The 25,062-nt window shown below is 41.4% G+C and overlaps 2 protein-coding genes across 5 annotated transcripts in view; one reads left to right on the forward strand and one right to left on the reverse strand.

Annotated features, from left to right (window-relative positions):
• ALPK2 (alpha kinase 2) overlaps positions 1–14,642 on the reverse strand; it is a 49,718-nt gene extending 35,076 nt beyond the window's left edge. Inside the window, exons 1-2 of the mRNA XM_085213453.1 lie at positions 14,302–14,642; positions 2,375–4,067 (exon numbers count right to left, since the gene is read on the reverse strand). Coding sequence (XP_085069579.1) covers positions 2,375–3,739 — 1,365 coding nt within the window. The 5' untranslated portion in view covers positions 3,740–4,067; positions 14,302–14,642. The remainder of the gene's footprint in view (positions 1–2,374; positions 4,068–14,301) is intronic.
• A 1,582-nt stretch (positions 14,643–16,224) lies between these two features.
• MALT1 (MALT1 paracaspase) overlaps positions 16,225–25,062 on the forward strand; it is a 30,579-nt gene continuing 21,741 nt past the window's right edge. For all 4 annotated transcript variants that reach the window (XM_085213156.1, XM_085213157.1, XM_085213158.1 and 1 more), the window contains exons 1-4: positions 16,225–16,466; positions 17,630–17,796; positions 22,022–22,143; positions 22,938–23,088. In XM_085213156.1, coding sequence (XP_085069282.1) covers positions 16,306–16,466; positions 17,630–17,796; positions 22,022–22,143; positions 22,938–23,088 — 601 coding nt within the window. In that variant the 5' untranslated portion in view covers positions 16,225–16,305. The remainder of the gene's footprint in view (positions 16,467–17,629; positions 17,797–22,021; positions 22,144–22,937; positions 23,089–25,062) is intronic.

Below are 25,062 nucleotides of genomic sequence, written 5' to 3' on the forward strand. Positions count from 1 at the left end.
ATTAGGGAGGATTTCTTCTCTGGAAGAGTGGTCTGGCTCTGGAACGTGCTGTTTAGGAAGGTGGTGGAGTCAGCATTCCTGGAGATGTTTAAGAAAAGGGTAGATGTAGCACTCAGGACATGGTTCAGTGGGAAATATTGGAGGTAGGTGGATGGTTGGACTAGGTGATCTTAGAGGCTTTTCCAACCTTCATGATTCTATGACTCTATGCAAATCACTGACATTCAGTAGGCCAGATAATGCTGGCCCTGAATGAAATTCAGGAGAATCTCATGCTGAGGGTGCTGGCTGAATACTAGGTGAGGATGGCATCTTGAATGAAAACTTTGCAGACTTGAACCTTCCTGGCTCTCTTGTATGTAATATCATATAGCTCATGCAGTTGGTTTTTATGATGTATTATTAAGTTGCTTTTCAACATTAAATAAACACATAATTTCACCTGGCACTAGACCACGAGGGCACAAGAAGAGTCAGGAGCTTCCCACCTTGTCTATCTAACCTAAACCAGGACAGCAGCTGGACAGGACAGACTGCAATTTCCAGTAAGAGGCGACTTGGCATTGAGGAGAATGGGAAAGAAAGGAAGTGTAAATCCTAGACTAATTAGTGCTGTTGTTCTGTGGCTGCTATGTAGCTCTAAGCAAAACTGATTCATCCCACAGAGAAGGAAAGTAGAAAACTTTTCAAAAGTGGTTACCGATGATTTTTCCTACAAAATGTCCCTGGCAGAGCTGTCTCAAACAGGGAGCTCTAGCTAATGCAACTGTGTACTTCTACATTAACCTCTGTGCTGCAATAGGAGGTTGATTGTCTCTAGCCTTTCTTAGGTTACAGTAGCAGATTGCTGAGGAGATTTTGGCTTTCTATGTGGTTCTTGTGAGAAGCTGCCCACCTATTTCTTGGGTCATGAACACTAGATTCTAGATTATTTGGTTAGATCTGTCAAGATCACACAGTTTGGAATTTACCTCTAAATTTCATCTTCGTGCTCTTCATGATTTAAAACCCAGATTTGGGGTTGTGGTAATATCTAGCCCATTTCTGTGCAGACATTTCTGCCCTACTTAATTTTTAACTAATACAGAGTTTTAGTCATGGATGCCCAAAGAATCCCTATTGACTGCAGGTAAAAAGAATCTTAACTAGCCAATTTGAAACCTGGCCATGGAACTTACACCAGCGTAGGCTGCTCTTTGCTAGTTCTGGTATTTAAGTTATTAAGTTAAATACCTCATGCAAACCACAGCAACACATAACATCAGGAAATTATTAGTAAGTCAATTTCAGTAGGGGACTGTTCTCTATCTGTAAGTACATCGTGTGCTGCTAAAATGTGATGGGAATTTTATATACCATAAAAATAGAGAAACTTACGGATTTTCAGGCGTAAGAATTTAGTGATTTTTGATTGCTTAAGACACTCCAGTGACCAGATTATGGTCAATCTCTGATTCTCAGCTGGGAGATATTATTACTTAAAGAATATTAATGAGGCAGAGCTGTGGAATTGGAAAAAGCTTGTGTTTATTTTTTATAACTGTATTTATTTTTTTTTTTGTGCATTTGGCTATGTACTTTAAAATCAGTAAAGTGAGAATATTTATGATTTAATACTCATAAGTATATATCTTCAGACTTTACTATCAGAAATAAAAAGTATGACCCAATTTTCCCACTTAGGAAAGTTGGAGGAGCACTGTATCAGTCAGTATAGTACTGTCAGCGTGCTGATTTCCCATATCAATTTCCTACCAACAAATAAAATATGTATGTCCTTGGAGAGCATCAATTTGGTGGTCTGATGTGTTATTCCTTTTTACATTTCCACTGGGATGTCTAAACTTTTCATTGCTTTACTTTTAAAAAGCAGAGCTCATTTTATTTCCATAACATTAATGCTCTGGATTAAATTCCCCCTCCTTGGTATAAATTCAGAGTAAACCTTTGTCAATTTGTTTAAGGCTTCCAGCACCATAAATGGAGACAGTTTTGTTCTTTGGATATAAACTAAAGTAAATCAAGCTGTTCTCTGCTCACAAAAGAGATGTGAGAAACTTTCTGGCTGAAAGAAACATTGCTTTGATAAGACCTGTGCAATAGCCAAAATATCAGATTTCCCTATCCAGCTGTCCAGAGACCCATTAGTGCCTCTTACTATTATCAGTCTCACTCTATAATTAGAACAGCTTATGGTTTATTTGGGCCTTTTTCAAAACCAGATTTTCTTCCCAGACGTAGCTGTCATTCAGAAGTGCATGAATAGTATCTTTCAAAGTAATTTAAATTTGCATTATTTTGTGACAAACAGGAATGAAAACCATTCAAATCAGTAGAACAGCTCTTACTATCAAATGATAAACACTTTACTTACCCTGGGTGAGATGTTTTCATATGGCACCTGATTTTGCTCAGACAAGCCCCACGTCCTTTTCTGTTCCCAGCGAGAGTCTTTATCTGCCTCTTCTCTATGACACAAACCAGCCTGCATTTGCAAGCTTTCTGTCTCCTCACAGAATTGTGTTGAAAGGACACCTTCCTGACTTGGAAACAAAGCACTGGATTCAACTTCTGCTGCAGTCTGAAAAGACTGACTTATGTTACTTACATATCTGCAAAGCTCTTTAGGATTCAACAACTTTAAAAGGTTTCTTCGTAGACTTTCTGTTAAGGTAGAGACAGCATGCCTTGCATTTTCTTCCAACAAATTTCTTCTCCCTTCTTCTGGTATCAGTGAGCTTTCATCCACCAAATCTGCATCTGTATTGCCTCCTGTCATTGTTTCTGAAGTCAAATTTGTCAAAGCAGCACCAGTGTCACTAGCAGAGGAGTCCGCCATTGCATGCACATTATCCCCATTCTGTGGTTTATCGGTTGAGAAATCTGCAGCTGACTGGACACTTCCATTATTTTTTTCTTCCATTTTAAGATAGTCATTTTCAAGGGCTGCAGGTGCAATTGGCACTTTACAATTCTCTTTGTCTTTCGAACCAGTAGTTTTCTCTCGGTGTTGTCCAACAGTTAGAGTCATCTCCGTCTGCAGAGTGGACTGGCTGTAAGTAGAGGGGTCTCTCCTTACATTTACTCCTTTGAATTTTGACTGATGACCACAGAGGCCAATGGTGGTATCCATAGGCGTAGTGTTATCTGACACTTGAAACAGGCACGGCATTTCACTGAGGAAATAAGCACACCCATCACAATCCTTACTCAGCTTTAAATCGTCTTCATCATCGCTTTCTAATAAAAACTGCAATTTCTTTTCCCAGATTTCATTGTCATGTACTGTCAGCACATCTGAACATTCTAAATACTCGAGGCCATAATCATAAAAGTCATCACTTACACTTGGATAGATCTCCAGAATACTATCAGAATTTTCAGAATCGTCTTTTACAGAATAATTCAGGTTTACTATGGGACTGTCCCTCTCACTCAGCAGGGCGTTCCTGGGTAGAGACCTATGGAGTTCGGTCTTTCCACATGCCTGGACATCTGCCAGAGAATGGCCAGAAACAAAGTCTTCCACGCGAAGGCAGCAGTTGTCTGTACAATCACTGAACAGATGTGTAGGGTGGGAATGCACCTGTCTGCTGCAATTTTTCTCTGCTTTTCCAGCAGCGACACAGACCCTACTGTTAAAATTAGTTAGGTCATCACCATTCTGTGATACATCCCTTGCATGGCAAGTATTTTCCTCCATTTTAAAGAAGTTTTCAACATCCGTGTTGTCTTCCATGTTATGCAAGTGTTTGCAGGATTCCTCACATATAAACAATACTTCTGAGCTTCTTGTGTAATAAAACACTGATTTTTGAAGAGCTAGAATTTGTTGGAATTAACATGGGGTCATCCTCATAGGCATAACTCTTGTATTGTGAAAAATGTTCCTCATTCTGCTCATTTTAGCCTGAAGTTTCCCTCAGAGTCATTAGGCAAGCAATTCTGGGGAAGCTGCAATTTTTGTACATCATTCCCACTCAGCAGGAGTTGAACAGAAGGTCAGTCTAGCTGTCAAACAGTTCCCAAACACTGTCCCATAAAGTGCAGCATCTTCCTCTGTGCACCTGCAAATAAGAGAAATCTTAAGTTTAAAATTATTTTTAAAATGAGTATGCATATTTTCTAGCAGAGAGTAAGCTGCCACACAGTTTCAAGTATTTCCAAAAAAGGAGTCACTATGATTTAAAAATCAAGATCAAACATTAACAGTGGTAACTATAATCCAGTTAGCTGTGCAGAGCCACATTGCAGCTGTCCAAAGTGATTTGTGTTAGGAAGCAAAATCCTTCAGCCTGCCTGCACAAATACGTAGCAGCACAGAATATGCTTTAGTGCATGTCATGTAGACGTTTATAAATGCAAACAGAAATATGCAGACCAATGCAAATATTGACACAAGCATGGCTTCCAAAGGTACCAGGTAGCTGCTATTCTGATAGTCACATTGGCATCACAGAGACATATGTGTGTATGTGTGTATGTATATGAACATGTATGTAAAGGAAATAGGTAGGAAGGAAGTGTCATGCAGAATGCGATTCAAAGTTGCGTTAAATGTCATGATTTAGTGAAGGGACTCAGTAGGTCAGCTTGATGGACAGGCTCAACGACCTTGAAGGTCTTTTCCAATCCGGATGATTCTATGATTCTGAATTCTAAAATATGTTTGTAGCGATACCTGGAAAAATCAGTCTGGTTAAATTTTATTGGGCTACTTGTGCTGAGAACAATGCCATGGCTTGATGTTTGCCATTTCTATGGTGAGAGAAATGAAATGAGGCTGGCCATCACCAATTTCCTGAATAAATCTTACTTTCAAACAGTTGTGCAGTAGCAAAATGGTACAGCAAAACAAAGTGGGTAAAAACAAAGTGAAATAACCAAATGTCTTCTATCAACTAAATAAGTAAAAACAAAGTAGTATGCAAACATTTGTTTTGCAAAAACAAACAAACAAACAAACAACCTTTTATTTTTTAAAAGATTCCCAAATCTTAGAATTTTAGATACTTCATATGCTTCTGTACGCCTGCTAGAGGCAATCTGGGTGATTCTTCACTACATCTTTTCCATAGTCCAGGAATTCCCCCACCAGAGTAAACCATCTGATCTCAGAAAGGATGCCAAACTAAACATTCTGAAAAATGATGTCCACTTTGTATTAACAATGCTGGTGTGACGGAAGGAACAGCAGGAAAACCTTCCCTGCCATTCTGCTCATCTGAATATTGTGTGTTGTTTGGGTGATGCTTCCCCTCCACTCGTTAAAATCGTTAAAGGTGCATAAAGACACCTCTGCTCATTCTCCCTTTCCTTCCCAGCTTCTTCCACTGCGACCTTTCCCTGCTGCTTCTCACAGCTGCAAGGTGCTGCAGCTCCTTGCAGACACCCATCAAAGTCAGTAAGAAAATATGAGGAGAGCTAATGGCCAAAGAGCAAGGTGCTCATAAGGCTTGCTTGGAATCTGCCTCTCGTAAACAGCATAGTGCAGCTGGGTATATTTTCATTCCCTTCAAAGAAACCCTACCATGGACACTTTTTCAGAGAGTTCCTAGAAGGGGAAAAGCAGGATGAGAAGAATTTAAAGGGAAGGATATGGGATACTGTCTCTTGAGGGAAAACGAGAGGGGCTGGGGAGAGAAGAGGGAGAGGAAGACGGGGAGAAGAGAAGGAAGGGAGAAGGGGACGGGGAGGAGAAGCCACATGGCTGTTCTGGTGATCCCCATGGAGGCACGGAGCAGGCAGCTGAGGTTGATGCCTCTCACGTGCCACCTTGGAGCCCAAGAAGCAATCTGTTTCAAGATCCATCGCAATAGAGGCTTCCCTGCCTCAGGTGGCAAGAAGAAAGCAATTAGTGCATATTGTGGTGATTTTAAATAATGTGGGCGCCTGCTGACTGGGCCCTGGGCCAATACTCTACGCATGCTCCATGCAACTGATGTTTGAACATCAGGCTAGACCCTACGTGCAACCAGAGCCTGGAGGAAAAGAAGGCATTGGGTCCCATTATCTTCAAACTTTCAAATCTACGATCACATTTTGCTTTCCATTTCAACTCTGAGAAATACAGATATTTAACAGGAAAAGATGGAGCAGTAGAGATTAATCTTTCCATCATCCATTTGATTACAGAGCTATGAACTAACCCCCAGAACTCGTGCATCGCCTCATGAATACACATTTGCCTAAAGTTCCCTGTTGCATTCTTTCAAATCTGCTTTCATCTTTGCTTTTCTGAAGGCCAGATGCCTCTTTCCTCTTTTTTTTTTTTTTTTTTTTTTTTTTTTTTTTTTTTTAGGGAATAAATTATTTTAAAAGTAATTTTCCCAGATGAAAAGAGCCTTGGCAAAAATTTTTAATGTGTATTGGCTCATGAACACTTTTTACCACAGCAATTGTACTACATGCTATCATTATGTTAGTTCAGCTGCATTTTGACATTAAGGGGAAAAAATGCTGTCAGATTTATTGATATGAAAATTACATTAGATTGCTGTGCTTTTTGTCAGATCCAACAATGGAAACTAAAGGAAAATAATGCTCCATGAGGAAAGTGGCAATAAATTATACTTTTCCACCAAAGATGAAAACATTATTTATTTTTCTTTTTTAATTTGGAGAGAAAATAGGAGGTATTAGATGTAATTCTAATTTCAATTACTGGCTTAAAATCTGTAAAAAGAACTGCTAGTATGATATTCTCTGCTCTTCCAGAAAACATGTCACTGAAAAGACAAAACAAAATTTACCAAGGAAAGACAAACTGGAGGTCATAACAGTTAATCATCAGCAATTGGCTAACGACCTGAAAATGAGCTCAAATCCTCATAAACTAGGCTTTGAATCTTTGGTGCAAAGACAAGAGAGTACATAAGGCATAAGGGTGCTCTGGTTGCCTGATTCAGGTCTTGTTCTGGACACCAATGGCACTATCTGCTGAGTCAGGTACATGATAACAGGAGGAGAACAGAGAAGGAGAGCTGCGGGGGAGTAATTAAGATGTGAAGAGCAAATGGAAAGAAGGTTCTTGTTTTGGTTCTCTAACGAGTTGCCATTGCATTTCCACCTGTTGTAGAGAAAAGGAGAGGTTATACCCGGACAAATTGGCTTTCCCTTTCCCCTGCCTCCACCCATCAAATTTGATCAGATTTGTCTCCATTGCATGTAGGTCGTGCCTTACATAGTGCTTTACAACCACCTGCAGTCTCCCACGGAAATGAAGCATACAAGGAATGGGTGAACCCAGCACAGGGCAGTTGTATCTGCCTGGCAACCTGCAGATCCTAGGGCCAAGTTGCTGGGTGTGTTTCTCTCTGCATCTGGGTTGGGATGCTACTGAGCGTACTGACCTAGGAACCAGGGTAAGGAAATGCAAGCATCAACATGAAAATAGCAGCGTGAGAACTGCAGACTGCAGCTGGACAGGATTTAGGGCAAAGAGGATTGGCAGAAATCTGTAACAGTCAGATTAATATGGCAGTAACAGGCCATAAAGGTAAAGTAATACATTAAGCAAAAGAATGGTAACAAGTATCGAAATGACTAGAACAGTCAATCAACATTTCCATAAGGAAAACATAGTAAAAGATATTCAACTAAATTATTCACACACACACACACACACACACAAATGCTTTTTCACTTAAAATCAATGCTTCATTACAAATCCATACTGTTTTTGAAAAACTTATTTGCAGTGAACACTTGGTTTGAAATTCCAATTTTAAATTTTAAAAAATAATTTTTTCAATCTAATTTTCGTGTAGATATCAACTTCCTTTTCCAATTTGATTATTTATTCCAATCGAGACAAACAGTTTTTGAAAAATTGCCCTTTAATATGAGAAGAACGATGCCTTAACTGCCCTTCATTTTCAATATCAGCCATTTTGCAGATGGTCCTGGACACAAAACCACCCCTAATTATTTCCTAAGGAACTGTAGGCTTAGCTCAAATGTTGGCAAAGTTTTTTTTAAGTGAGAGAAATATACAAAACTTGGCTAAATAGTGGAAGTTAATTTTCTTGGCTAAATAGTGGAAGTTAATTTTCCTCTCCTGTATCACAGTCTTTTCCTACTTTACTTCATTATTAGCAAAAGGGATTTCATCTTTTCAAAGCAGTTTTAATTCACAGGGGTATTTCTACAAAAAGATCATGTGTTTTATAAATTTAGGAGAAAATTTGTGCCTTCCTGTTCGTTGCTTCTGGAGCTAATGAAAAAAAAATCCCTCTGATATCTCTGAAGTTTTTTCTCTTGTTTTCTACCTTTCTCCATGTAATCTTTTCTCAGCAACTGCCCACACTCGCTTCACCCTATCACTCAGAGGCATCTGTCCAAGCCATGCCTGCAGCACTTGCCCATGCCCACGGATTTCCTCCCCTCTTATCATAGGACACCAGTCCTTGTGCCAGGGACCATTCTGCATAAGCACAGAATGAGCACAATGAGCACCTGGTCCATGTCTGTATCTCACACAGTACAACGGTTCAATGACCGATGCAAACATGCTTTGACATCAAAACCTCCACGTGAGTACAGCTGCATGCGTCCTATGGATGCCCAGCCTCACGCCCACCCAACACAAAGGGCTGGGAAAGAAGAACCTGCCCCAGCCCACGCAGGGTTATCTTAACTCAACATATGGAAGGAATGGGACTGACAGCCTTCAATTGTCTCACGTTAAGAAATGCTCTTCCCCCAGCTGGTATTGTGGCTTTCATATTCCAGGTTGACACTGGGTCTGGGATACCTGATAATTCAAGAAAAGTGGCTAGATGAATAAATAATGAGTGCTTGTAACCTCCCCAGACTTTATGCATCTTTAGTAAATTAGCTGCCATTGTCAACACTTGCTGGGCCTCACAACATCTGGTGAACCCTTTTCACTTAACTGGTCAAGGATTAAATTTGATTGCATTTCTGTGCACAAGCCTACAAATGTGCAAGTCCACCTGCAACAGGCATGTAGTTTTTTATTGCACATTGTCATGACTAATATGAAATTTGTAGTTGAATCATTATTTCCTGCTGATTTTTTTGTCTGCGCTCCTTAATTCACTTTGTTAATCAAGAATCCCATGATGTATTTTTGAAGCCTCTGTGCATCAGCAAGAGCATGAAAATCTCAGTTTTCAGTTTCCAGAAAAATAAAACATTAAACCACTGGCCAACACTAAAAGGCGAAACCTTGAAATGATGAAAAGTAAAAGTGCTAAAATCAAAAGGAAACCAGAGGTGTATTCATGTCTGTTTTTGTAATCTGGGTGCTTTTCAAATCACAGCCCATGAATGTCCTGAGTCCTGATGAGGCATTTGAGCACAGGCATTTGATGACAGGTGAAGTGGGAACTCTCAGACACATCAGTTTTAGTCCAGCAATTCAGGCAGTGCAGTTCAGAACAGATTTGGGTTCTTCAAGACTTGCTGTGCTGATTTCAAGGAAGCACTTCTGCATAGCTTTTCTCAATAAATCTCTGAAATTCCCAAGTTCTCGCTTTTTTTTTTTTCCCCCCACCATGTTGCTACCCTTTCTTCTTATGTTCTGTGTAAAAACAGAGACCTTGCAAGCAGACGATGAGGAGATTTGACATGTGAATACACTTCCCAGGAGTGGCAATCTTCTGCACTGGCAATCTTGTGCAAGAATAAAACACAGAATCAGCAAGGGTGGAAAAGATCTCCAAGATCACCCAGTCCAACCATCCACCTACCACCAGCATTTCCCACTAAATTACCACGTCCCTCACCACAACTTCTAAACACTTGAACGCCTCCAGGGTCAGTGATTCCACCACCTCCCTGGGCAGCCTGTTCCAGTGCCTGACCACTCTTTTGAAGAAGTTGTTCTTCCTAATATCCAGCCTGAATTTCCCCTGGTGCAACTTGAGGCCATTCCGTCTAGTCCTATCACTAATTACACGGGGATAGAGGCTGACCCCCCCCTCATCATCACCTCCTTTCAGGCAGTTGTAGAGAGTGATGAGGTCTCCTGGACTCCTCCTGAGCCTCCTCTTCTCCAGGCTAAATGATCCCGATTCCCTCAGCCACTCTCCATAACATCTGTGCTTCAGACCCTTCAGAGCATCATTCCCCTTCTCTGGACACAGTCCAGGACCTCCATGTCTTTCTCATAGTGAGGGATCCAAAACTGAACACAGTAATCAAGGTGCAGCCTCACCAGTGCTGAGTACAGAGGAATGAACACTTTTCTGCTCCTGCTGGTAACACTGCTTCTGATGAGTGAATGTTAATGCTACACAGCTTCATGGATCAGTTCTGAGGTCCATAAATGAAATGTAAGACTTAAATAATTGCAGAATTCCAGTCAAAATGTGTTGGATATGACATTAAGTGTTCTTCTTTCTCTTAATGTTACAAACACTAACTTAAGTCAGACAGATCTGATGGAAGAGATACGTTTCACAACCAGGGCTGACAGAAGGTGTGGGGAGCAGAGGGAGATTCTCCCCTACCAGGACTGAGATCTGCACTGATTTTTTGCTTTGTTTGTACCTTTTTTGGTAGGCTGAATATCATCACTGACTGGAAAATGAATCTACATTATTCTAAATGAGTATAGGGAAAGTCTTGAGTGTACAGAAAGCATAATCTTTCTCCTCTTTACATATCTGTATGTGAGGAAGACATCAATACATGTTTGCCTACTCTGTTAACACTTCTCTATCAGACAGATCACGTTCAGAAAGTCAGTAACTTATCTGCCTCACTGTTCATCTGGAGATACTTGGGCTGAAAGAACAAATTCCCCAAATGCCATCATTTTTCTAATACTATCTCCACTATGGAGGCTGAAGTCTGGGATCTGCTCATTTGAAAAACAATCCCCAAGACCATTCAGTTAAACTTTATGCACCAGTAGCTCCTTCTCCTTTCTATACACATATACATTAATCCCTTTTTAAAGGTGTTTTCTTGACAGGTAGCTGACCACAAAGAAACCTGGCTGGTATAACCTGGCTTCATGGAAGATAAATGTGGAAAAATTCCAAAAAATCCCACTAATAATCACAAAACCTTCCTTTGTGATGAGTAGAAGTGGTCATATACTACATAGATTCAATAATCTAGTTGATGTGGACAGTAGGATTTTATAAAAGAAGGAAGGAGGACACAGCATCAGGCCTGCTTGGCTCAGGCACAGAACAAGCGTGCGGGACATAAAGGAGTTCTGTCCCAGCCTGACCATGCTCTCAGTCTGTGTACAATACCAAGGAAAGTATTTCATCTAGACACAAACAGGAAAGTTTGGGTTGAGGGGCTGGCCACAGGGAGTCTTTTTTGTGTAATTATTTATTCCTATGGTACTCAGGGAAACAGGACTTTATATGCATTTTTGTTAATAAATCAGATTGAGTTGTTTAAAGAATAGGCATGAAAAGCCACCTACCATTGTCACAGTGATTCTTAGAATGCATACGTGAAAAATGAAGGAATAACATAAACAGTTACTGCAGTAGCTTGTAATATAGCAAATAAATTGCAGTAGCAAAAACAACATACAATGAAACGTCACTGTTTACAAAATTTTCACTTTTATGACCACAACTCTTGGGTTGATTGTTGTTTTATCACTGTGACTCTTGGTGTGCAGAGATAGAAAGACAGCACATGCCTAGTCTGTCAAATAATCTTCCATGCTATGGCACCGTACACCCAAGCTGCCATCTGGCCATCTCTGAAATCCAAGTCTTTTGCTCAAATGCAGACATGTTTCGAGGTTAATGCCTCTCACTACAAGAAAGACATTGCAGCCCTGGATTGTGTCCAGAGAAGGGGAACAAAGCTCTGAAGGGTCTGGAACACAAGTCTTATGAGGAACAGCGGAGGAAACTGGGATAGTTTAATCTGGAGAAGAGGATGCTCAGGAGAGACCTCGTCACTCTCTACAACTACCTGAAAGGAGGCTGTGATGAGGTGGAGGTTGGCCTCTTCTCCAGTGTAAGCAGAAATAGGAAAGAGGGAATGGCTTCAGGTTGCACTGGGAGAGGCTCAGGTTGGACATTAGGAGAAATTTCTTCTCTGAAAGACTGGTCAGGCACTGGAACAGGCTGCCCAGGGAGGTGATGGGGCGTTCAAGGAAACGTTCAGATGTTGTAGTGAGGGACATGGTTTAGTGGGAAATATTGGTGGTAGGTGGATGGTTGGGCTGGGTGATCTTGGAGATCTTTTCCAACCTTGGTGATTCTATGATTCTATGGCAATGAACTCTACATCCTTCCTGCAAAGTTTTATTGAATGTCTTAACTTGCTTGCCAAGAGTTTGCATGCAGTTTATACAGCTGTAACATTCCTCTAACACCCAAAATGCCATCCACTCCTGTTCCCAGACTGACAAATCTTTTGCATTTAGGAATGCTGCTTTTTTGTAGCTTTTCTCTTCCCCATCCAGGCTGCCTTCAACAGAGGTTTTTCACCTTGTAGTAAATTATCTAAATCTAGCATTTTTCTCCTCACAAGACAAAAGAAAACAAAACACAGTTTTCCAGTTGAAGAAAAGATCTACAATAGAAATAGACATTACATTCCAATTTAGATTTTATTTATATATATTTTTTTTCCATGAAGTATTATATTTTTTGTGGGGAAATTCACACAATAATTTTTTATTTATGAAACTTTCTTTGGAAAGCTGAATTTTTGGAAATTTCCTTTTCCAAAAAGTTTGCCATGCATGTTTTTCACTATTTACATGCCTACTCTCAAGTTCTTTTTAAGAACATTTCATATATTATAAATCAAACCTTTCACTTCTAACATTTCTTCTAAGTTTCACCTGTGTCAGCATGTTTCTGAGTTATTTTTCATGGTGTCCATCAGGACTGATGGAACAAAATTCCACGTGAAATTCCTGATCCACTTTCCCCTTCCCCAACAGGGACAGAAGCTTTCCAAAGTGATTTTTCAACACAGCTATAAAAGCACTTTCCAAAAAAAGTTGTTCCTTTTTAAACATGCTGTGATCATGACCACATTCTTCAAAGTTACATTTCGAAAGTTAAAATTTCCAAGTTGTCAAAACCCACACAATTCTAAAATTTAATTATAACTTGGCATACTAGGATAGTAAGCATTTGCAGAGCTGTTTGCTCACTACTGAGTCTAATATTCAATGGAGTAATAGTGAGAACCATGCACAAGAGGATATACAATGACACTGTTCTCTGTGTGTTTCTGTATCTCATAATACTGAAATTCTGACTCAGTTCTGTCTGGAATCTCTAATGCTGAAATACAAATAACAACTATAATCATATTATCCTCTTAAAAATACTTCAAATCATTGTGACTACATCAAATATTTACAGCAGCATGCCTATCAAAACGCCTGCAATGTCAGAAATCAAACCAGCAAAATACCACACAATCTGAAGCAATTATTGCATACCCATCGCATTGACAAGCTCAGCATGAGAAAAACATCAATGTAGTTTTGGCTGTTCAGAAACCAGGCACCTGCAAAATGTGCCCATGGCAAATACACTGAGATGTAGCACGCTTCTTTAACTTCTGACATCAGATATGTTTTGAAAACTTCTTACAGTAGTGCACTACCTATTATAAACAGCAGCATAAAGAAAACACCACAGCTATAGCTCCTTAGCAAAACATAAGAACAAGCAACTACTCTGTGTATGCCTAACGAAGAGCTTAATATAGAGTAATTAAAAAAAGCAATCACAGCACAGCTCTTAACACTGATCTGTCTTAATCTATTTTTAACATTTGTCAAGCATCTGACACTGTCAGCATGAACAATTTGTGCATGCAACCAAGAGACCAGGGTTTTTTTTGTTTGTTTTTTTGTTTTTTGTTTTTTTAGGAATGGAGGAAATTCGTGAGTAGCGAGCAGTGGGTCATGCAGTATGTATTCAGAAAGAATAAAATGCCTATTTCTGGACATCTAGCGCCACTTACACATTCCTCAGAGAAGGAAGTGCCTCATGAAAGGCTTTTGCAATCTTGTTTCCCTTGCTGAAACTTAATGGAAATATCACCAGAGTGTGATTTCAGACACATTTAGCTGAATTTTACATGCAACATGTTATCAAACATTATCAAAACCAAGTGTTGCAAAACAAACAGACCACCGCAACTCATTCTAAATCGCTGTATTTGTGTAGAGCATTAGGAATAAAGTAACTTGTTCTTTGCTAGTTTATCTTTTATGATCAGCTTCCTATTTTCTACAATAATTTTTCTATTTACACACAGGGGAAATAAGTCATTCTAAAACTACAAGCAATTTGACCTCCCAAACCAGAAACGTGCACTTACCCTTCTGTGCTCTCTTCATGTCTTAGCAGCGGACCAGGTCTGCAGTTTGACTCTGAGCTACAAGGTAAAAGACATTTAGTTCAAGCATTTTGTTTCCAAGCTGAGAAGCTGCACTGAAAGCTTCAGTGTTGCTTTGCTAGCGTGACCTTAGCATAGTGAGTCTGATCACTGCAGTTTGTCTTTTAGGAGAGACTATTTCATTACACATAGCAGATGGCTCTTCCCGGGAAAACCTCTGCCAGAGGCAGAGCACGAGCTGGCAGCGAGGAGGGCAGATCCTGCTTCACAGAGGGCGACCAGCATTTCCTCGTGGCCCTGGGAGAGAGGAAGTATTGGCCTTAGGTTTTTCATAATAAGGCTCTGGGCTCACTTTGAAAGCACATGCTTCGGAGTACTTAACTTCTTTGCTAGGCGTGGCTGAAATTTCTGACCTGCTTGAAGTTGAGCAAGCAAATGTTCTGCCAAATGCTGAGAAAATCTGAACAGTTACCCCCAACTGATAGGCTGAGGGAGCCAAAGTGAATAGTGAACTTTTAAAATTAACACAAACAAAAGAAGTCACCTAACAATTCACATTTCTCAAAGGCAGCGATTATCCAGTGCATACTTAAGTGAACTGAAGTGAAATGAAAAGGTGATCCCATGTCGAGAAGCCAGCGCTCATACAGGAGGAATGCATATTAATTGCTCACAGGGCTCTGAGCTCAAGGAGTGCAGAAAAGTCTGAACAACCAGTTCAGTGCTGTGTTCTTCCCTGATGGTTTGCAGAAAGAACAGCTGAACTGCTGAACACAATTGCTGAACACTTCTCACTCCCAGTGCTCTCCAGACTGGGGGTGATGGCCAGAAAACTATTCAGCAAAATCCAGAGGACGTACAGCCACTTCCTTCCACAGAGCAGCAAGGATTTCTGTGATTTATTTCGTTATTTCATGGCCCAACAGTCAAAATAATCCCCAAAGAAATGAGCCACCAGGATTTGGGACTGCCTTCCAGCTAAGGTAACTGAACTGCTTGTCACTGTGTGAAGACAACACACAACAAGGACAGTGTGCAGCCTAGGGTGGGTGTGGGAGCCAAATTCACCATCCTATATGTATCCGTGTAGCATACATACATTTTTTGTTGTTGTTGTTGTTTGTTTTTTGTTTATCTAACTTGGGAGAAACACGCGGTTAACTCTACAGGACAACACCACTCAGTGCAGCTCCTTCAGGTCTAAGTGCAAACATAGGTCCTCAGAGGTGCTGGGCCCCGGATGCCCATGGCAGCTGTTGCCTGCTCTGCAGCGTGCTCTACCTTAGGCTGGGCAGCTCATAGGCACAGCGAGCTCATGGGCTGCTCCCAGCACTGCATCTGGGTGCGCATACTGCAGGAATAGGGCAGTCACATTTGGATGGAACCACAGAACGGCTTGGGTTGGAAGGGACCTCAAAAACCATCTAGTTCCAAGCCATGCGGCTGACCAACATATTGAGCCAGGGGCACATCCAGCCCAATTGTGAACTCTTTGAAAGGGTAGACAACAGCAGGACAAGGGGAAATGGTTTGAAGTTGAGGGAGGGAAGATTGAGGTTGGATGTAAAGGGAAGTTCTTTACTCAGAAAGTGGTGAGGTGCTGGAACAGCTGCCCAGAGAGGCTGTGGATGCCCCGCCCATCCCTGGAGGTGTTGAAGGCCAGGTTGGATGGGGCCCTGGGCAGCCTGGGCTGGTATTGAATGTGGAGGTTGGTGGCCCTGCATGTGGCAGGGGGTTGGAGATTCGTGATTCTTGACGTCCCTTCCGACCCTGGCTATTCTGTGATTCTGTAAACTCCTGCAGGGATAGGGGAGAGGGCCTCTCCACCCTCTCTGCGGAAATCTCCCCAGCCCCGGCACCGCTCCACCCGCCGGGCGCGCAGCTCGCGCCGTGCCCCCGCTCCCGTGCGGCTGCGCCGGCCGTGTCCTTCCGGGCGGGAGCGCCGCCCCGGGCGGGCCGTGGCTGGCGGCGGGCGGCAGCGGGGCGATGTCGGAGCCGCCGCGCAGCCCGCCGGGCTCCCTGCCCCTCAGCCGTCTGGCGGAGCCGCTGCTGCGGAGGCTGAGCGATCTGCTGGACCGCGCGGCGCCCGGCAAGGGCTGGCGGGAACTGGCGCAGCGCGCGGGGAGCCGCGGTCGCGTCCGGCTGAGGTTAGGGGGGGGCGGGGAGCGGAGGGGCGAGGTGAGGCCGGGCCTCGCGGCGGGGCCGTCCGGCGCCGGGTGCCGTCTCGGGGCCGCGAGGAGGCGGGCGGCCACGCGGCCTGCTGGGCAGTGCGGCCCCGGGCGGCCTTCCGTGTGCCGCTCCTGTGTCCGGTAGGCTGAACGCGGTCGACTTCTTCAGCTTTTCTTTCCTAGGTCGCTTTCTGTACATCGTTTCCTGCTCGCTTTGCTTTCTGTGCCTTCTCCGAGTCTTGCCTAGGGAGAGTTAGCAGCCCGAGTGCGGTTCCTTTGTAGGGCCGTGGCTGTAATTCTTTACCTTTGTTGTCCACCGAAGTACGGCGATGTTCTTGGGTTAAGCCTAAGCGTCTTGCCTGCAGCTTTGTGTGGCACTGCAAGTTAATAAATGAAGCACTGATGGATCCATAGCTCTCCCCACGCCCTTGCTGTCTGTGTTACTTTAACCTGTTGTGATTGAAAGCACGTAAAGCCTTAAAACTGAAGCCCAGAAGTGTGAAAGTTTATATCTGAGGATAAATCATAGGATCATAGAATGGCCTGGGTTGAAAAGGAGCACAGTGCTCATCCAGTTCCAACCCCCTGCTATGTGCAGGTCGCCAACCAGCAGACCAGGCTGCCCAGAGCCACATCCAGCCTGGCACTGAATGCCTGCAGGGATGGGGCATCCACAACCTCCTTGGGCAGCCTGGAAATGCACGGAACTGCTAGGAGGCTGCAGCAGTCACTGATCTAACAGTTGCTTTGGGCTTCTCAGCCTTCCTGGGCTTTCCTGACTCAATCCTTACTGCTTCTGAACCAGGCAGGTGAAAATGAAAGGTGCTGTACTTGTTTTTCTATTCAGACGTTGAAATGTGAGAACTAGATTTCTGAATACAATTCTCAAGTAGAATTGTTAGGTTCAAGCACCCTTGTTTCTATAGCATGCAGCTCATTAATACTAATTTCTATCTGTGGAAATGCTGCTTTGTAATGCCTGGACTTCTGAAACTTGAAGGAAATACTTTAAATACATTCAAATCAGCTAAGACATTCCCTTCTTCCTATATTTTCTTTTTTTTTTTCTTTTTAACTCAGCTCCATTTTTCAGAAAGAGCATTGAGAAGTTCTAGGCCATGTCTTATGTCTTTATTTTGCAGTCCCCTGGATTTAGAACAGTGTTCCCTCAAAGTTCTGGAGCCAGAAGGAAGCCCAAGCTGGAGCCTCTTGAAGCTGCTGGGTGACAGGGGCTGCACGGTAGTGGAGCTGGTGGAGTTCCTGCAGGCCATGGAGCACACAGAGGCTCTCCAGTGTCTCAGCTATTCAGGTCAGCTCTGGTTTGTATTTCCACTGCAACCATGCTTTTCTGCACTAGAAATACTGAAGCATTCACTTCTACAGTAAAAGCGTTGTTAGCACTCGAATTCTAGTAACTGGTTTTTGTTTGTATGATTCTGAGATTAAAAGTAGGTCAAGCAGATAAGCAGGCTTAATGCAGTATTGTTGTAGGCTTGGACTTGGCTGCATGAGTATGACAGCTGCTGTCATTCTCTCTGCTAACTTGTGTTCTGTATTCAGCTCTGCCTTTGGGTGATGTTTATAGAACAGAAGTAGCTGGGTTAGAAAGACCAGTAGCTTTGCCAGCCATTTGTTCAGGCTACAGTTTTTGTGAACTGCATTTCATAGCTTACACTAATTGAAAGGGAAGTGTTCAATTAGCACCAGTTCTAGTTCACCTTGAATTCATTCCAGCTTCATAATTGGACAGCAAAACAAAGTAGCAAAGAGCTAGATTATTTTCTGCTGTCTAATGCATTCAGCTTGCTTCTTCATTGAAAGTTCAGAGATGTGGGCAATGCAAGGGCTGCACAGTAGAAATGCAGACCAAATTCTTCTTGCTCTGGTTCTAGACTGTGCCCCTTTTTTATGTCCTCTTTGAAGATGTGGTAAAATTCAGTCAACTGGAAATTAGAAAAGCTTCTCTTGAAAATGGGAAGTAGGAATGTGCAAGTGTAGAGTCTTGCACCTGGGAACAAATAACTGCAAGTATCTGTACATGACCTGTTGGAGAGGAGTTCTGTGGGGAAGGACCTGGGGATCCTGGCGGGCAACAGGCTGACCATGAGCCAGTAGTGTGCCCTGGTGCCCAAGAAAGCTAATGGGATCCTGGAGTGTATTAAAAGGGCAGCAGGTCAAAGGAGATGATCCTCCCCCTCTACTCTGCCCTGGTCAGGCCTCACCTGGAGTACTGCATCCAGTTCTGGGCTCTTTGGTACAAAAAAGACAGGGATCTCCTGGAAAGAGTCGGCAGAGGGCCACGAAGAAGATAAAGAGCCTGGAGCATCTTTTCTAGGAGATGTTTTACATTAATATGAAAAGGAGTTTCTTCACAGTGAGGGTGATGGCTTGGCAGGGAGGAGGGGAGTTGGTGTCATATCACTGAGGCTGGATTGTGCTTCTAAGAGGCAAAAGTTTGTCTGTGGAGATGTTCAGCAGTAGTATGCTGTCTTGTATGTGGTGGTTGGTGAAGGAGAACTGAAAGCAAAGAATATTACTGACTCAGGTTTGTACTAAACTGTGCCTGCGCTGAGCCAAAACACTGCTTGCTTGACCTGTAATCTCTCCACAGTTGAGTTTGCAGATTTTTATGTAGCTGTCTGTCATGTCATATTCTGGGTGTTAGTGCATAGATAGCTAAGGTACCTTGTGTGGAGGAGAACGAGCCAATAAGACTTGCCAAAACTGCTCTGAAAGGCAGGGATAGTCTGTCCTGTTGTAAGTTAATCTCTTTGAGGCATGATGGAATGAACTATGCCTGCTTTAAGCTGGGCTGGATAGCTTAGAGAGAGAGAAGTTGGAACCAGGAGAAAGCTAAGCAAAAGGTATTTAAAGGGAGTTTAATTCTAAGACTTTTTGAACTATTCAAAAAGAAGTAGTAGGCCTTAACAGTTGCAGTGAGTTTATTTAAATATCCAGGGTGTGATACACTTGAAATTAAAGTACATGTTCAGAACTACTCATTTGTTTTAGTAAACCAAAAAGAGCTTGAATGTTGCTTCAGGATGGGATTGTTTAATAAAGACCTTTATGGCTGTTGTATTGGTTTTTAGACCATTTTCTAGCAGCTTAGTTTATGCGATTAAAGACCCAAGCGTTTATGAGCTTTTGAGTATACTGTTGTAATACTGATGTGTCAGTGCTTCTACTTCAGTGTTTCTTTGGCGCAGACACTGTTTTAAGTTGAGACAATGTTTTGCAGCTACAAAAGGGACCTCTAAGAATCATAGACTCTCACAACCAAGACCCAGAAATTCTTAGTCTGAGTTTACAGACTTGTCTGCTGCATCGTATTAACTCTGGACAATGTTCTTCCAATTAACATGCAAAATTGTAATAACTTTTAAACTTTTTTTTGGTAATGAGAAGGCCGTAGCAGCCTATTCCTATGAGTATCAATGTATCATTCCGAAAATTGAGTCAGAAAGTTTTCTTTTTAGCCATTACATTTTTTGTGTTTGCGGGAAGTAGCTTTGTAATATGTGAATGGCAGGAAAATAAATGAAACAGTGTAGAAGTTATGAGTCAGTTTTCTTAGAACTTGGTTGTAACACCTCCAAGGAGTACAAGATGCCGATCTTCCAGATGATTTGTTTTTCTCAAATATTTCAAGAGATGTCAGTGATGAAAATCAGGAGAGATTATAAAGAATAAAAGTGCAAATCTTCTGTCCTTGAACTGACATTACAAACTTCTTGTTTGCCTTCTTTAACATTGGTGATTGTGATGCTCAAGGCTACTTGAAATGTTCCCTTTGACTCAGAAAAACAGCAGAGGAAGTATTAAATGAGAAATCTGAAGTATCGATCTCCAGAGCTAGGCTGTAGGTGGAATTTGTTTTAGAAGATAGGCAAAGAATTTTCAAATCCTGTGCCTAGGCTCGAGTAGCCCCCATTGTTGTCAACTGTTTCAGAATAATCAGGTTGTATATGGAGACACTAACAGAGCCCACTTCCCTGCTAGACAGAGGCCACACGATTTCCATATGCCATGGTCTCTGTTTCAGTCTGTTGACCTTTTGTGTTTCTGCTTAAGTTTTAACCTGTTGATCAAACTGATATGATTTCTTCCTCAAGCACTTTCTGTTAGGACAAAATTCTGATGTGCAACTAAACTGTTAAATGGGAAAGCTGGGGAATGCAAAGAAAACTCCTGGTGTGGCACAGTAAGAAGTCTTGGAGCAAATTACAATCCTGGGCTGGGATGTTTGTGATCTCTTTGGAGCTATTTTTGCATGCAGTTTCTGTTTACTTCACATTATTCTGTAAGATTATTCGCCCAATAAACTGGAATGCTGTTGCTGTACCAGGCTATGCTTTCAGCTTCTGCAAAGCACGTTAATTATGATAATGAAGAACCTGCTTTCTCCCAAAATAGGAAAAGAGACCAACTCTGAAGAAAATCAAATCTAGTATGAGTACCTATTTTGTATGTGACTCTTAATTTCACAGAGTAATGAGAAGGTACTGAAGTGGTTTTGTATCATTCGCTATTTCTGTGTTTTCCTATAACCAGTGTTGCAGCGACACTTGTCACCAGCATGTGTTATTACCTACAGTCCCACTGTGTTTGTTTCATGCATGCACCATCCATAATAAGAAAAAAAAATCATTAGACTGAAGCATTGACGTCTCAGCACTGCTGAGCACCATGCCCAGAAGCTCATGCATTCTTTGTCAGCACCATGAGGTTAAACTCTGCGGATGACTTTTTTTTGCTCCGCCCTCCCCCTTCTTCTTCCTATGACCTTGATTGTAACAGCAGATCTGTTGTGGGGGCTGTGCTGTAATTAGATCTCTGTACTGGTCTAGGTTAAGAAAACAACTGGATCGTATCAGACTGTTATCAGAATTTCACTCACACTATTTCCTGGCAGTTAAAATCTGAAGTGGAAAGTTTTACCTTGCACATTGGTAAAAAGAAAACCCCCGCCCTGTGATCTACAGGAGCAAAACCCATAGAGGAAACTGATGTTGTCTAATAAGCTGCATGAGCAATAGTTGAAAAATGCAGTGTGTTGTAGCTCAACCAGCTCTTACTGTACTGAACCTTCCCTCAGGCTGTGTCTTCCCTTTTAGCTGAAGCTTAACGATTTAAATTATCTGGAGTGAGCAAAGCTCAAAAACATATATTGTGAGAATACCCTTCCAAGAAAGAATACATGATGCCACTGAAAGTGCTGTTTGCTTTAGTGTGTAAGGGGTAAGAGATAATGAGGTTTCTTGAAATTAAAACACTTTGGAGTGCAGGGTTGGACTGATCTCCAGAGGTCCCTTCCAACCCCCGTGATTCTGTGGTTCAAGCATGGATTTGTGTAATGAAATACAATTTTGAATGTCTTAAAGTTCTTTGACTAAATGAAACTGTATATTTACATAGAGAACCTGGAATATTTTCAAGCATATTTAATGACAGAAACTTTGTTTGCTTAGAGGACAATTTAAATTCTGTGTTGTATCTTAATAACTTTCCTACGTGTAAATTCTCTTTTTAAGGCATCAAGATTGTTGTACAGCCAGACTCTCAAGCAGTGCTCTGTGGCCAGGTTGTCAAGCTGTGTTGCTGGGCAACAGGACACCCATTTGTACATTACCAGTGGTTCAAACAGAAAAAAGAGGTAATAGTTGATAGAGAATATATGTGTATGTGTGTATATATAGATATATTTTTAGTTGGTAGAAATCACTAAGTAACAATTCCACAGACTAAACTGTGATACCGCTAGTGCTGAATTGGAATTTCTCTTCAAAAACATTTTGAAGGCTATTGCTCTCAATTATGTAAAGGCTGCTTCATCTTCTAGTAAAAATAGAAGTTGAATAACTGCTCCATGATGACTGTATCAATGTGCTACAACAGCAAGGTGGTTCAATGCGTTTGAGGCACTCTATCCTTGGGTACTAATCTTGGGAACTGTGAGTTCAGTTGTCTAAGCCTACCATGAAGTTTCACACAAGCTACTCAGAAACTGCCAGGATGGAAAAAATATCAGTAACCATTGGTTTTAGACTGATGAAAACTGGTTCATAAGACTGAGCAATTTAAGGCCTGAACTCATGGGTGTTACAGACTCAAGTGCTGGAATGTTTGTGAGCCTGTATCTACGGAGTTCAAGTGGCAGTGCTTTTGCCCATGTTTATTGTCTGGTTGTCTTCCTACAGTGACTAATTTCAGGAAGAGTTTTTCAACCAGCTTAAAAACTCAGGTAAGGTAGAGACATATGAATCATTCCTGGAAGAAAATCCGTCTCTAATCTGCTAAATACATGGAACAAAACTTTCTCATCCAAAAATTTTAAGCGAAGGAGTTGAAGCTGGGGTTATGGACACTGAGTAAATATTCCAGTGTTTGATCCTTGTGTAGATTAACTTAATCTAAATTAAAATATTTCTGGATTCATGTGTCACTCAGGTTCCCCATGGTAATTCTCCAGAACTGGTTCTGAATCCAGTGAAAGTGAACGATGCTGGCTTTTACATCTGTCGAGTGAACAGTGAGTCTTCATTTACATTCAGTCGGTGGGCACGACTGGAAGTTTGTGATCTCCAGGGTACAGCTCATGGTGAGTGGCAGGAGCTTTGTACAGTGGAAACTTCTGTGTGGATTGCACCTTAAAGCTTGTTAACACATTGGGTTAAACTGGGTCTTTTTGTGTGAATTGCATCTCTGTGGGTTTAATAAATGTGTTAGCTGCATAAGAAAAGTCACGGTTATTCAGATGCACATATGTAAGTCCATGTGGATTATGGAACTGGCTTAAAGATAGGTCTACTTCACTGAAGGGTTAATTTCCATCTGCAGCATACATAATGAAAGGATGGAAGTGGAAGAAGATTGAAAAGAATGGAGTAATAGCAGAAAACCAATAGGATTATATGGCTGTCCACTCAATATTATCTAGCCAGTACTGGAATTTATTGTTAATTAGATGTAATGCTTGATTTAGAGGTTGGCAACCCTGCCTGTGGCAAGTGGGCTGGAACAGGATGATCTTTGACGTCCCTTCCAATACCAGGCATTCTATAATTCGTGACTGTAAAATGTGACTGTAATGTGAATCTTGGAAATTTGCTTCTTGGATTTGGTTTACTAATACTGTGCATTTATATCTAGTTTCTGAGGTTGTGAAATGGTGTTCTTTTGTTTTTGGTTTGTGTAAGTTTGCTTTTTGTGTATTTTTTTATAGAATAGTCAATAGTTTTAAATGAAGATAGACTATGTGCTAATCTACCTTTAAAAACAAACTAACAAAAACCTAAACTAAATTATTTAATTAAATAGCCTGGCTTTGTTCTTGGCCTGAAAGTGAATGAGAAGAGCAACTAAAGAGTGCAACTGATTTCTGCTCGTATCTTCACACTGTGAAGACTGAATATATTGTGTTGTGTCACAAGTCAGTGGTGTTTCCCACTTGAATCCTGCATTTAAAGATGTCAGGAAAACAAAGAGAAATCATGCAATGAAAAGCTGTTTCACTGTCCCTTGAAGTCTGTGGAGAGTGTCCTGATAGCAAGTGGAAAATGTCTTCAAAACATTATTATATACAAAGCAAATGCAAAGGGGAATGGGCTGTCTTAACACTTAAAAGTCATAGGCATGAAGTAAAGTGTCCATGTTTAGCAAGAAAAGTCAGTTAAACGCTGGAAAATACTTTCTAATGGTAGGAATAATTAAACAGTGAAATGAATGAAGTAGATAGACCACTGAATCTCCAACAAATGCATATCTGCCTGTATCAGACAAAAATAGTTAATGGACTAGATGAACATGTTTTCTATGATTGTATGGTCCATATTAAGTTTTATGGCAGCTCTTTTCTTGTTTACTTGACTGCCTTTGCAGGACTTGCTTGACGATGTAATTAGAATAAAAATGTTATAGGTGTTATCATTTAAAAACAGTGTTTCTGCTTCACAGCTGATTGTTCAGGTAATTAACACAAATCACTTTCTTCCCGCAGTCCAATTCTCCCCTCTATTGGCCAGAAAGGAGAATAGACTTTTAACTTTTAAGGAGTGGGATAGCAATTGTAAATTTTGAAACCAAGAACCCCTGATTTGAATCTGTTGCTGCTAAAAGTCACAGATATCTGTTAATAAAGAGTCGTTTGGGGCTTTTTTCCCCTCTTTCTAGAAGTAAGAAATCTTGCATTCTGTGTTATCAGTGCTCAAGCTGAAAAGGGAGAACTTTTTTTGTCTTTAAGTACATATGCTACTCATGAAAAAAGTTGTTTGGTTTTTTTTCCACTTTTGCTGTCTGAACAAAATATCTTTCCTACATTAAACTTTCCCTCTAATTTTTTTATAATTACCAGACTTTTACATTGTCTTTTCTGCAGTGAAGCAAATAAAATCACGTAATGAAATTCTCATTCCTGTGTGTGCACACCTCTGTCTGTTCCTTGGCAACTATGCTTCTTTATATTTGCTCTTTTCTCTGAATTCTTTCTATAATATTCTTCCATTTTGCAGCTGTGCCCATTTGTTATACTACTGGCAGGAATAAATGATGCATGGGAGCATCTGAGGTGTGTTTT

This window comes from Meleagris gallopavo, chromosome Z (assembly GCF_905368555.1).
Source record: "Meleagris gallopavo chromosome Z, MGAL_WU_HG_1.1, whole genome shotgun sequence".
In the NCBI taxonomy this organism is placed as follows: Eukaryota; Metazoa; Chordata; class Aves; order Galliformes; family Phasianidae; genus Meleagris; species Meleagris gallopavo.